This window comes from Strix aluco, chromosome Z (assembly GCF_031877795.1).
Source record: "Strix aluco isolate bStrAlu1 chromosome Z, bStrAlu1.hap1, whole genome shotgun sequence".
Taxonomy (NCBI): Eukaryota; Metazoa; Chordata; class Aves; order Strigiformes; family Strigidae; genus Strix; species Strix aluco.
In genome coordinates this window covers 75,089,716-75,103,540 of record NC_133971.1, presented here as the reverse complement: position 1 = coordinate 75,103,540, position 13,825 = coordinate 75,089,716, and the positions used below count along the sequence as shown (strand labels likewise).

Here is a 13,825-nt window from a genome sequence, read left to right as displayed (position 1 = left end):
AAAGAAGCAAACAGCGTAGCTCTTCACCCTTTTTCTGAGTCAAAAAAACACGGGGTTGCATGTTTCTATTTATGCTTTTTGTTGTGAAGTCTGCAACTTTCAAAACTCCATTTGTTCGAGCCTGGAGAGCAGGACAAAGCTGCAAGTCAATGTCTGCTGTCTTGTACTGCTAAGAACGGGAATGAGATCTTGAAATTGTTGAAATAGTATTTTAAGACATACATGCAACTTTGTGGCTGGACATATGCCTGGGGAAGAAGGACCTGGGGGTGCTGGTCAGCAGCTGGCTGATTATGAGCTGGCAGTGTGCCCAGGTGGCCAAGAAGGCCAATGGCATCCTGGCTTGTGTCAGAACTAGTGTGGCCAGCAGGACTAGGGCAGGGATTGTCCCCCTGTTCTCAGCACTGGTGAGGCCGCACCTTGAATACTGTGTTCAGTTTTGGGCCCCTCACTACAAGAAAGAATTTGAGATGCTGGAGCATGTCCAGAGAAGGGCAACGAAGCTGGTGGAGGGTTTAGAGCACAAGTCTTATGAGGAGCAGCTGAGGGAACTGGGGGGGTTTAGTCTGGAGAAGAGGAGGCTGAGGGGAGACCTCATCGCCCTCTACAGCTACCCAAGAGGTTGTAGCGAGGTGGGTGTCGGTCTCTTTTCCCATGTAACAAACGATAGGACGAGAGGAAAAGGACTCAAGTTGCACCAGGGGAGGTTTAGGTTGGGTATTAGGAAAAATTTCTTCATGGAAAGGGTTGTCAAGCCTTGGAACGGGCTGCCCAGGGAAGCGGTTGAGTCACCATCCCTGAAGATATTTAAAAGCCACGTCGATGTGGTGCTTAGGGACATGGCTTAGTGGTGGGCTTGGCAGTGTTGGGTTAACAGTTGGACTTGATGATCTTAGAGGTCTTTTCCAACCTAAATGGTTCTATGATTCTGTGAGCTGTTAGAGCCTCTTCAGGCTTTGAGGAAGATGAGAAATAGGTGATCACACAACACTCTTCACTCTGCACTAACTGATTTTGATACCCTGGAAAAAGAGCTTGAGAGAATCATGTCACTGAAGGAGACCAGGGAGTTTGTCATCATTTAAATGTCAGTTTCATACTGTACAATCTTGGATATTGTGGGATAACTTTGAGAGAATTGTTTGTTTCTGATGGTCTGTTCTCTGTTAGATAGTCAGTCTTGGAGTCCACGGTATGTTTGGCAAATACCCAGCAGAGGTGTTATATTGAAGAAAAAAGCTAAAAAATCATGGTTAATCTTCAAGTTTGAATACCAGCAAGGTATATTAGACAACTTCTTTGTGTGAAACAAGCAGACAGTGTTGTTGACATGAACTGCTGTATGAATAGAGTCTACCATCTCTTTGGCTGCATCAGCCAGAATTTCGTAAATCACCCCAAGGGCTGTTTCCCTGCCCAGCATCACCTCATTGCGTCCAATGCACTTTGATCTTTTTCTTTTTTTCCAGAAGGAGAAACCATGTGTATTTTCACTTTCTTCAGCGAGCAAAGCTGCTTTTGCTCAAAGTTTTTTGAAAATTTCCAGCACTGGGACAGATTCTGATAGAATTCCAGTTTGCAAGGTGGCAGTTCTGGAAGATGCCGTATTTTTGCATGCAAACACGTAGTCTGGTGTATTTATGTTTGCTGTGAAGGGGCTGTGTGGTCCCAGGCAGCCCAGCGTGGCCTTACTCATCACTTTCAAGTTAACAGTCCCAGTGCCTTTTGGCAGCCCAGGGTATTAGCGTGGTATAGAACAGATGCTCTTAAACTTCCAGCCCTCAGTACAGGAGCTCTTTCTCCTCCAGCTGATGCAGAAGTGGCACTGGCTGGCTCTGCACAGAACTCCAGAGAAAGGACTCTAACTGTATTTTGTCCTGCTTTCAGGTTTACCGCCAGCAAGAGTCAGCTCGCAGCGGTCTGAGCAGCTGTGCCAGGAGTCCTCTCGCCAGGGGCACGCACTGGCCACGGTGTCCAGAGAGAAGGAGTTCCTGGAGCATGAGAAGGCTGCCCTAGAGGTGTGACTGGCAGCCCTGCAGCAGGACAGACGGGGCCTTTCAGAGCAGCTGGCAGAGGCCAGGTAAGGGCGGGGAGGAAACCCTAGGCCGGACATTATATAATGGCTGTAATTATAAAGGTGGTAATCATTACACGAGGATTTATTGCATCCTGTGTGCTTTTTAAATGTGTTCACCTTCCACTGTCAGAAAATGAAAGAATCTTGAGCAAAATGAAAAAAAGTATACTATGATTTTAATGTTGTTTTCCTGGCAGCTAAAACTAGCAAACATCTCCCGGGCCTCGGGCTCAGGTTTATGCCCCCTTGCACATTCCTGTGTGAAGTCCAAAGCAAGGCAGCTTGGCTCTGAATTGAGTAATAATTAAACCCTGCAGACGTTTACTGAAACTGAAGTTTCTCTCTGGTTTTGGTTTCTTGTTCTATGCATTTGAACATAGATCTTTCCTTATCAAGTAGTTGGACTGTTGATGGCTGTTCCATACAGACGTTGTGAGTAGGACACTGCCATCTAGGGTGGAGCCAGAGGCTGGTGCTGCAGATCTCGAGGGCCTTCTGGTTGGAAGCTAACTCTTGTTACCTGTGGTGCAGGACCCACAGCTGGTTACACCAGCAGCTGGGAAACCTCTTTTGAATCCTCACGTCTTTGAGGATTCTTGCCCATCACTGATGTCTGCATCCTGTACTCCTTACCACCTGCTGTTCAGAGACAGATGTCGTGGAGAAGTTACACAGGGAAGGAGCAAGATTCTGTCCTTCTGCCTTTCTAAGATCATATGTGACAAGTTCTGCTCAGAGAAAAAAAGAGTTGTTTGTCCTCTTTGTAGGTGTTTTTTAGAAGACTCCTGAACTTGCAGAGTTATACAAATGATGTTTTAGACATTGTTTCTCATGTTTCTTGATATATGGAGTAATACACTATTACTCCAAAGTATGTCGTTAGGATGGCTGATAAACACCTATTTTGACTCAGTGTGTTTCTTGAGAGCTGCTGCTGCTTCTGAGCTCCAGCTTCTCTTATTTGATCCAGCTGAGTTACGTTTGGTCAATTATTGGGCTGTTACTAAACTATTAAATGTTCAGCTCCTTTTTAAAAATTTTATTATTTTTTTAAGAAGATAAATTAGTTATGAAGAACCTTTGACAATAGATAATAATTCAGCAACTGTTCTTGCCAGATGTTGTTCTCAAGAGCCTTTTGTTGTCACAGTTTTGGCCTCTATCTTTTCTGTTCTGTTTTAGAGACTGATTCTATTTATCCTAAAATGGAGCCTATTTACTTAGGACTGCCAGAGATTGGCACAATCAGAAATATGTGCTTATTCTCCTCTCGAAGATACACCCTCCATTGTCCATCCAAGTAGTGAAATTCTACTGCTGTGGTTTTTATGGCATCCCCGTACTAGTGAGGCAGTGCTATGTGTTGTAGGAACCTGGCACACAGGGCGCTGTGTTAGATCAGGGAGGTCACTTCAGCTCCTGGTTCCAGAACCCTGCATGTCATACGCAGCAGTTGGTTGAAGTCTGTGGTTGTAAGAATTTGGCTCTGCGGTACTACAGCTTCCCTTTTAAAGAGCAACAATTCACTTGGGCTACTGCCTACTTAAATAGCAACACTTAGAGAAAAGCAGCAAGTTTGTCTCTTGAACTTTCAACAGTTGAAACTGAAAGCTGCCTGTCTCTCCTTTCAGGTGGTCCTTGTTCAGATAAAATCTAGTTCAGATTTCTTACGAATGCTTCTCCAAGCGGGAGATCTTACTATATCATCTTATGTATTTCTTGAGTCCCTTTTAAATACAAGGAGTCTGGAAAGTTACGTACCTATAGCTACACTGTGAACAGCATTCAAAAAGTCACGAGTCATCCAGGGAAATACTCTTGTTCTGTCCCCCTGCAGAGCAGCTTGGAAGCGCTGATGAGCTGAGGGCTGTGAGCAGAGACCAGGCTTTTGCTTGTTGGCCCAGACTTTGGGCACAGCTACCCGTGTGTCAGCCAACAGCAATTTCAGATTTGGCCATTGAGATCAAATTTGGCTGGGCTTTCTATGTTATGCTAGGTCATAAGCAAAGCCTGGGCATTCCCCCGGAGGGGCCTGCATGGCTATTTTAAATGGCAGAAATATGCTTTCTGTATACAAGTTTCCTTGTAACCCATTTTCCATACTCAGGGGTGGGGATCTTGAATGACTTCTTACTGGAATAACTCTCAGTGGGCATCAGGAGCAACAAACTCATTTCTCTCTGTATTGACAACTCACAGGTCAGTGAAGGAGATGCTGGAATCCAGCCTGCTGAACTGGAATCCAGCCTGTTTGAAGCTCAGCGGCACTTATCTCAGCTGGAGATCACCAGGAGTCAGCTTGAAATCCAACTTCACACAGTCACGCAGGCCAAGGAGGTGATACAAGGTGAGAGCCTCCTGTTTCTCATGATCCCCCTGCCTAGGGAAGATGGTATGAAAATAGTGCTGTGTCCGCAGTGCTTCTGAGGAGTGAAGGAGATGGAGGCAGATCTCTCCTGCCCTGAAGTGCAGATGGCTTAAGGTCAGTGAAGTCAGAACCATTGTTTAGACTCTGAATCTTGCCGTTTGTCATGTTTGCAGGGAAAGTGAAGTGCCTTCAGTGTGAGCTGGAAGCAGAGCGATCTCTAATGAGGCAGGAACAGGAAAACATGGTACAACAGCTCTTGCAGACAGAACAGCAGTATAACAATACCCTCAAACTGCGGCAAACTGATCATGAAGTGCAAATAAACAAGCTCCTGCAAGACCTGGTAGGAAACAATATGCTTCTGAATTCTTCAAGCAAGCTTTGTGGGCTGGCTTTAGAAGAGTAATAGCCTGAGTGTGTGAAATGGGAGAAACCATCTGTCATAGGTCACGCCTTGCTGGGCCAGGCAGATAATCCTAACCCCTAACCCTTAACCCCTAAACCGTAACACTAACCCCTATCCCCTGACCGTAATGCCTAACCCCCAACTCCTAACCCCTGCCCCCCAGCCACTAACCTCCTACCCCTAACCCATAACCCTGACCCCTAACCCAGACCACTAACCCCTACCCCCAGCCCCTAACCACCTAACCCTAACCCGTAAACCTTAACCCCTAACCCCCACCCCTAATCCCCACCCCTAACCCCCACCCACCATGCCTAACACCCAACCACTAACCCCCCTAAACCCTAACCCCTACCCTTAACCCACACCCTCAGCCCCTTACCTCCTACCCCTAACCCCCAAGCCCAGAACCCCCAACCCATAACCCTAACCCCTAACCCCCACACCCCACGCCTAACCCCCAACCCCTAACCCCTACCCTTACCCCTTACCCCCCAACCCCCAAGACCCCCAAGACCCCTAACCCTAATCCCCAACCCCTAACCCCCACCCACCATGCCTATCCCCTAACCCCCACCCACCACGCCTAGCCCCGAACCCCTAGCCCCCCAAGCCCCCCCATCCCCCCAAGCCCCGCACCCCCTAACCTCCTAACCCTACCCCTAATGCCTATCCCCTGACTCCTGACCCCCTAGCCCTAACCCTAAACCTCGTACCTGAAGGTGTGTGAAGACCCCCAGGACTCTGCCAGGACAGTAAAAGCAGCCACAGATTCAGTGTGGGCCTAAGGCGAGTTTAGCTGGAGGTTGGGTGCTCCCCACCCAAAGCCTGGCAGGAAAGGGGTAGGATCTTACCAGACTCCTGTCTGCCATGAAGTAGACTCCTCACATTGCCAACTGCAGTCACGGGAACTTTCTCCCTTTCTTTCTGTCCTGTCACTGTCATCAGAGTTGTTATCTCTGGGCTTGACACATGTGGAACAGGCCCCTTGTTCCTGGTACCGCCGTTTGTGGCCTGTCTTGTGACTGGGGCATCAGGGTAGCAGTCTCTTTCTCACCCTGCAGTCCATCTACATCTTTTCACTGATGAAAAGGGATGTGAGCTTTGAAAATAGACTCTAAGAATAGAGAGAAATCCTGAGGAGACAGGTGCTAGGAAACAGGCAGCCATCGGAGAGAGGAAGGTAACATCTCCTTTTCATAATGGTTGGACTCAGTGATCTTAAAGGTCTTTCCAACCTAAATGATTCTATGATTCTTCTACCTGCTGACCCGCCTTTTAAGTTCCTTGACAGGATGTGATTTATGGAGAGCACAAAGCCATTGTTGTGCACTGTTGAGGTGGGGGGTTGTGGGAGGGATGAAGCTTCACATTTGTTTTGAGGAGCGTGGCTGGGACTTCACCTTGAAGTCTTTCCCTCCACTCCTCAGGCAAGCGAGTGGGAAGGGCATCATTCAGAGCTGCAGAAGATACTGGAGCAATGGGAAAAAGAGAAGGTGGAGACAAGGGGAGCACAAGAAGAAGCTGTTTGATATGAAGCAGAAAGCTGCTACCATGTGAGCTCAACAAGAGGAGGAATGAACCAGAGTCGAAAATGCCAAGCAAGAGGTAAAGACTGTGAAAGGAGAATTTGTGTAGCTTTTTTGCAAGGCTAGAGCCGTGGGAGATGTCTGGATGTCAGGCTGTGTGGAGCATGCCCTACATGTTTTCTACATTGAATTTGGTGAGGTGAAAGGCAAGCAGGGTTCTCTTTGGGACTAGGAGTGAGACCTGTCAGAGGAAGCCGGGCAGAAGCATCACCTTTCAGTTGAGATTTTTGTGCTGCTGTTGTGCTGGGTTTTTTAAGACTTACCTCAGAGTATCTTCACAGTTCTCTTAACAGTCCTCTTCGGATCTTTACTGATACATGCTTATAACCTTAACTTCATTAAAGACCAAACTGAATTTGTAGAACTGAATCCCCATGAGGATGGGGTTTTTGTTTGGGGGGGAAAGGGGGACATGGCAGGATTGTTGACAAAAGAAAAAAAAAAATTTAAAGACTCCTCTGAAATATTTCTGAGCAGTCAAACAGGGGTGTCTTCTGGGCTGTTTTAAGTCACTTGCTGGTAAGCTATTTTGTGCCCAGACCTCCTGTGCAACCCTGTCACACAGTGAGAGTCCTCCTTGTGTCCCACCCAAAGTCCTCTTCACGGAGTCTGCCTGGGGACTGCAGTACCCCCAACTGTGTCTACAGGTATTGAAATGCCAGGGCAGTGCTCAGAGATGACAGTGTGTCCCTGTCATGTCAGTACTTCACCAAAGTCTAATGAATACCTTAAAAATGAAGTAATTCTCACCAAACCTCACTTGGAATACATGAGTTTTCTGAAGGAGCTGCCTCTCTTCAGCCCTCTGGCAGCCCTGCATTTTCTCTGCTGCTAACTAGGTGTAAAAGTTGCTATTGAAAGACAAACAGGACACAGCAGAAGATGAGGGATACCCTCACCAGCAAGGTGAGACATTTGAGAAGTGCCACACATTTTCCTGTTAGATGTTAGATGTTTGTTGGAGGTTCAATCACAGGGGGACTGTGGCTGGACCATGTTCATACTGCCGGTCTCACTTAGGAAGCTGTGTCTGCAAGTGGGCAGAGAAGGGCCTGGGAGAGCAGCAACACAGCGCTTTGAGAACACGTCAGCCTGTCGGTGTTGGAGCCTTGCCACACAAATTCTGTGTGGGAAGTTTAAACCTGTCTTCTCTTTGTTTCTGTGCAGGTCCTGCAAGAAAACAAGCGTGAGAAGAGTGCTTTATTAGAGACAGTCTTTGGACTCAGGGAGAGCTAAGAGAAGCCAACCAGCAGCTGGAGAGCTCAGGCAGGAGGTGAAAGAGCAGCACGAGGATGGGCAGGTAAGTCTGACTAGTAGGGAGGGTTGAAGGAACAGGCCGTTGGCAATTGGACGTAAGCTGAGAGAGGCTGAGAGAACCAGCTAACAGAGTGAAGGGCAGTAACAAGGAAATAAAGCCTAAGGGCTGTGACTGAGGAGGCAGGGACTGCTGCAGGCACTGAAAGCACAGAGCCTGATGAGTTCCAGAGATCAGCAACAGGAAGGAAGCGTTACAGTGGAAGCAGAGCTGGGTAGAAAAGCAGAAGTGGCTGAATGAATGTGGTTCTGAGACAGAAAGAAGAGAAAGCTGAACCTGATGGCAGGACCCAGTAGCTGGCTCTCCATTTGTGTTTGCAGAACATCACAGAAAAACTGCAAGCAGAGCTGCAGGAAACTCAGAGTAAGATCAAGGCAGTGGAGAAGAGGCACAAGGAAGAAATCAAAACCATGAAAGAAGAAATTAATGTCCTCCTTCAACAGAGGGATGTTCTACAAAACCAGGTGAGTGAAACAGCAATAGCTACTCCAGTCATCAAACAGGTGGTCTCTCCCCATGGCAGAGCAGCAGGTGATGGGGTGAGTCCCTCTGGCTGCCATCACACTGTGGTCTCCATCTCAGCTGGGCTGAAGGAGACTGACCGGCCAGCTGCTGCCCTGGACAGATGGGCTACTCTTTTTGCCTGTTTGCCAGCACTCATCAGAATGGATTTCTGCTGGCCTGTTACTGCTAGCCTTGTTTTTTAAGGTGCTTTTTCAGATGAACATGGTGACCCACTTAGATTTTTAAACAAGCCAGCTGTATCCATTGTGAATCTGGTACTTTCATGAAAGGGTGAAATTTAAAGTTGTTCTTTCCCTTTCCTCACAGTATATGATATGGCTGATATGGCTGACAGTGGCAAGCTGTAGTCTTTGACTGCTTTGTTGTGTTTTACTTGAGGTGGAAGAGTTGACATCTCAACTAGCAGCCTCCAAAGAGGCAAGTGATTGGCCGCAAAGCTCAGCAAGATCCGAGTGAGGCACAGGAACTGTCAAGGCAGAAGGTGCTGGAGGTTGTGCATGTCCAGAAGATCCTGGAGGAGGAGTCAATGGGAGAAGGTAGAACATCAGAACAAGATGCTGCAAGTGTGTTTGCAGTCTTTGGAGGGGGAAAGGAGTCGATGAGGAGAAGTGGAGCATCACAACACAGAATTTCAGGCTTCCTTGAAGGTCCTAGAGAATGAAAAAGCCAGGTAAATGAAAGTCTGTGAAACTCTCTATTCTGTTTAATGGATTCCCTCTTTCAGATCTTCACATATCCAAGTGGCTCTGGCAGCATTTCCTAAAAAGCAGAGTTCTGAACTGTCCATGCAGATATGTTTCATTCTCTTGATGTGGTGTTTCATTTTCTTTTAATCTTTCAGTTACAGTTTTTCTGAAGACAGTCGCTTTTGGAGTAGCCCTTTCCTTAAAATGAGGTGGTGTTTTGTTAGGTTGGCATGTTAATGCTGTTAAATGAAACTTTCAGGGGTTTCAAACCTGAAACACACCAAAGGAGGCAGAACGAGCTGCAGTATAATGAGCTAGATATATCGATCAGCTCTGTCTTGGGCCTGGTAAATTTTAAACATTTGGGATCTGTATCAGTCTTCCATCCTGATGCCTTTGGTTAAAACCATGATTTTGAACTAAGCCAGATTCCCCTCTGAGGCACCGAAGAAATAAGCATGTTTCTTTATTGCCATCTCTTTCCTCATTCCTCAAAAAATCCCAACCGGTGTCTGGAAGGGCTTGAGCAGGGTCCCTGCCAGCCTCAACAGTTACAGATGTTACTGACTGTCCAAGGAATGCAAGAAAGAAGAGAAAGGGTAGGTAGGGTACTTCACCTGGTAAAGTCTTGCCAGCCTTCAACACACACCTTCATTGAAGAAGAGAAATAAAAGGCTGTGCCCTCTTGCTTGCCCCGTGAGGGATCTGGCATCTTATGTAAGGATCTGAGTATTTCCTCCAAACCTCCATTACTGCTTCTGGTATCAGCCTTCATTTCTCTAGCTGAAAGTAATATGGGTGCTGCAAGTCTTATGAAACTCTGCAAAGATCACCTGGCTGTCAGTTGCTGCTGTTCCTACCAGGACATACAAGTTAGGGGAAGAAAATGTCTCTTCATTATTGACAAAACCTCTCCCTTGGAGTCTCATTAGTGAAAAGAAAAATTTTCCTCTGCCCTAATGTCTTCATTTCAAGACTTTGTTGTGTTTCTATTCACATTCCCATCTCAAAAAAAGTAGGGTATTTAGCCAATAATTCACCTTTCTTCTGTGGAAAAAAGTGTAGTGGGCACGTGCTTGGGTGTGGTTGCCAACCTGGCTGAGGACTGAACAAACAGCCTGGTTGTTCAGACAAACCTCAGCAGACAAATCAATTTTCCCCTTGGTGGTGGAAGTCCTAAGAGTTTATTAAATGTTATATACCCTGTAGTAATGAGTTGCATGCTCTGACTTTCAGGCTGACTGTGTCTCTGGAAGAGAAGGAACTGAGCCTCAAAACCCTGGAAGAAAACAACCTTGCCCAGCACAACAAGGTGTCTCAGCTTCTTTCTGCTCTTCACCAGGCCAAGCAGTTCCATTCAGACCACAGAAGAGAAATACAAGAGCTGAACAACCAGGTGACCTGTGCACTAGCATCCTCTTCTCCAGGGACATAGAATACCACCTTCAGCTTGTAGGCCTCAGCTTGTTTTCCCTCCCAGCAACATACGCTCCTTCTGTGTTCTGCCCAGAGACTGCACACTGAGGCTGGATCTGCTGTGTTCTGCCTGGGTTTTCCCCGGTTCTCTCATGGTTCATGGCATTAAATGTCTGAGGAGAAACAGAAGACTCCTTTGGAGCTTCTCAGTATCTCTCTTACACCCAGATGGCGTTTCTGCCTCTGCCAGGCACTGAGCAGTCTGGTGAGACAACATTGGTTATTGGCAGTCTGTGGGAGCACTCCCGTCTCGGCCGTTCAGCTGGCGTTGGGGAGGTGCCCCATGAAGGATGCTGATTGTCTCCCCTTTGCTTCTAATGCCAAGCGTCCCTGGCAGTCCCGCTCTCCATGCAGGAATGCTTCATCTGCCACCTCACCCTGCCAGCCAGCCACTCGCACCCTCACACACACAGAAACCTTCATTTCTGAGGTTGGAAGGCACGAAAACCTGACAGTTTGACCGTTCCTTTGGGGATGGGGAAACTTCCTTTAGGCCCCTTAGCCTCCAGGTACCTGTTTGTAGCTTCTTTTGCTCAGTTTGAATCCTTGCCCTCGTGCGTTCTGTTTCCAGTGTGGTTTTTGGCTTGAAGTAATTCCTCCTTCGCCCCTTCCTCTAGTCCCGCTCTGGTGCCTCAGCAGCAGCGCTGTCCCTGAGCGCTGTGCGTCTGTGTTACAGGTGCAGTCGCTGCAGGAGGCAGCGCTGCAGAAGGAGGCTGGCCTGGCAGCTCGGGAGGAGCAGCTGCTGCGGGATCTGGAGGAGTCCCAAGCAGGCTCACTCTGTTGGAAGACTCAGGAATTTCCTGGAATAGTAAAAATGAAGGAAAAGTAGTCAGAATAAAGCAGATCTGTAGAAGCTGCTATTAGAGATTATTGCTGATGTTTTTGTGCACAACCCTTTCCCCGCAAATCTGTACTGATTGCACACAAAAGCCTAGAGGTGCATGTATGTGTGCATATACCCACACTCACCAGTAACACTGGCCTAAAGCTTGCTTAAACGTTTGCAGAAACCTGTTCAGCTTATGCAACTGGAGTGGCAAAAAAACACAGCTTTGCCTAGTATAAACCCTACCTTAAACTGCTGATCAGAGAGAAGAAAGCTACAGCTTTCTTGCAGAGAAAATTAAATCTCAGAGCCTGAAATCCTCCTGCACATAAGCAGTTGTACCAAGATATGACAGCATGTAGTCACAGAGGTCAGTCACTGTTTGCAATCAGATAGCTCATAAATCAGTCATCAGTCCCTATAAGGAAATTAAAAATCTTGTTTTATGAGGTTCTTTATTAAAATAAAGATTTTCCTGAACTCTTGTGATATTTTTCATCTTTTCAATTAATGTACATTCCTCCTTTTCCTTAGGGTGAAATTATATGGTGTGATTCCCAGAACTGTGTTTAAAGGAACAGGACAGGATGAAGCTGTATTTCTCACTGAGCCTGGTTCTGTACCTCCATCTGATGGCACCTGACATATTACAGAAAACAATGTTCTTGCTCATACAAGAGAAAAAAAACAAATTCACATAAACAGTCTTTTATTCAGAACATGGTAAATGTTTGTGCTGCTACTCTAACAGAAATGTGCCAGTTACTGGAGTATTCAGGAAAATAAAGGCTTGCATAATATGTACATGTTGAGTGTAGCACTTATCTCCTCACAAATGCAACCTAGAATCTCTAAAGTGACACAACCTATATAAAGCAGATACCAGCCCAAAAAGTCAGGAAGTAGGACTCAGCAACAAAGCATGGCAGATGAAGAATCAGGCAGCAATAAACAATCCATCACCAATATAAACTTTTTAATACCAGTGGAATTGTGCTAGCAGTCAGTCCTTGAGGTACAGTGCTGCTGGTACTCTGGAGAAGTCAGGTTTTTTTAACTACTAAACAGATGAATGAACCGATTTCATGATCTTATGAAAATTCTTCATAATATTTATGTTTCAGATATCAGAAATAACTGACTTAAGCTGGTTTGTACTGGAAATGCACATACCTAATATGTGATGATATAGAGAAGCTGCCAAGCATCCCTAGCCATCAATGGAAGGTTGCATGTGTTCCTGCTACAGGGAAAGTCCCATTCTGCTCGACAAGAGTGCTTCTGAAGCCAGTAAAGCCATTTTAGCTGCCACAGAGGAGCTTACAACTCCTCCTGCAGCTGGCAGCCAGGACTCCCTTGTGTCTGCTGGCAGAGAGTAGTGCATAGCTGTAACTTCCACCGGGAGCTACACTCAGTCAATCAGTCCTCATGATGACAAGGGAATCACGGCATCTTACATAAATGCCCTGGCACAACAGACCACCAGCATAAACTAAAAGTTCAGCTTTCATTTATAGACTGTTACTCTATATCAGCTGAGACAGTCCATGGAGTTACTCTGCCACAATTTCAACACATCCCCTCATTTTGCATCTCTCTCCTGCTGTGGTTTAACCTCAGTAGGCAGCTCAGCCCCACACAGCTGCTCACTCACTCCCCCCCAGCAGGATGGGGAGGAGAATTGGGAGGGCAAAAGTGAGAGAACTTGTGGGTTGAGATAAAGACAGTTTAAGGGGGGGTGGGGAAGAAAAAAACAACAAAAACCAGAAAAACCCAAGTGATGCAAAAGCAACCGCTTGCCAACAGCTGACTGATCCCCAGCCAGACCCTGAGCAATGGCAACCCTGGAAAATTCCTCCTAAGTCTTTATTGTTGAGCTTGGGACACCCCTTTGGTGAGTTGGGGTCATCTGTCCCAGCTGTGTCCCCTCTCAGCCTCTTGCCCACTCCCAGCCTACACACTGCAAGGGGGGCAGCATAAGAGATGTATTAAGCCTCAACTCTGCACAAGCACTACTTAAGCAAGAGCTAAAACACTGGTGTGTTAACGAACAATGTAACAAATCCAAAGCAGCACCATATGGGCTGCCATGAAGAAGATTAACTCCATTCCAGCCAGACCCAGTACATCTCTCCAAATATAAATAAAGGAAGAGATACTGCTCAGCATATTTTCTTTTCTTAATTTCACTGCCCCTAGGAAACCTTGGCACCTAGAAGAAGAAGTGTTAATTTTCTTCATTGAGATGCTCATTTTCTTCTTTATCTGAATTTAACAGCCAGGCTGAGATTTAAGTGTCTCTTTGCAGGCCTTTTTTATTAAAAAGAGAGGAAAAAAAAGATGGACAACCAGTTAAAAAGATGGGAAGGAGGTTACAATTTTTCACATGTGCTCAGGTCTGCTTGCTTGCAAAGGAAGATTTTAAATACAAAGAATGCCTCATCATAGCTTTTTTTTATGCTTTCCCAACTCTCCTTCACAACAGTTGCATTTTCTATAGTCTTCTGTTCCTGTTTTCTGTTCTCATAACTTTAGGCAGTCAGCATGCAGCCTTATG

At 46.4% G+C, this 13,825-nt stretch overlaps 1 protein-coding gene across 1 annotated transcript; it reads left to right on the top strand.

Annotated features, from left to right (window-relative positions):
- Positions 1-2,950: 2,950 nt before the first annotated feature.
- On the top strand, positions 2,951-11,748 carry LOC141918817 (centrosome-associated protein CEP250-like). The gene is made up of 9 exons (XM_074813665.1): positions 2,951-2,989; positions 3,354-3,422; positions 4,277-4,424; positions 4,619-4,788; positions 6,282-6,459; positions 7,608-7,740; positions 8,076-8,219; positions 8,659-8,950; positions 10,203-11,748. Exons 1-5 carry the CDS (start codon positions 2,951-2,953, stop codon positions 6,381-6,383), a joined length of 528 nt encoding a protein of 175 aa, XP_074669766.1. The 3' UTR covers positions 6,384-6,459; positions 7,608-7,740; positions 8,076-8,219; positions 8,659-8,950; positions 10,203-11,748.
- The last annotated feature ends 2,077 nt before the right edge of the window (positions 11,749-13,825 follow it).

Bases quoted from the DNA above. Each gene is read 5' to 3' on its own strand.
- LOC141918817 (XM_074813665.1), top strand. From the start codon at position 2,951: ATGTCGTTAGGATGGCTGATAAACACCTATTTTGACTCA. The intron at 4,425-4,618 runs GTGAGAGCCTCC...TCATGTTTGCAG, and splicing joins GGCCAAGGAGGTGATACAAG to GGAAAGTGAAGTGCCTTCAG. The intron at 4,789-6,281 runs GTAGGAAACAAT...TCCACTCCTCAG, and splicing joins ACAAGCTCCTGCAAGACCTG to GCAAGCGAGTGGGAAGGGCA.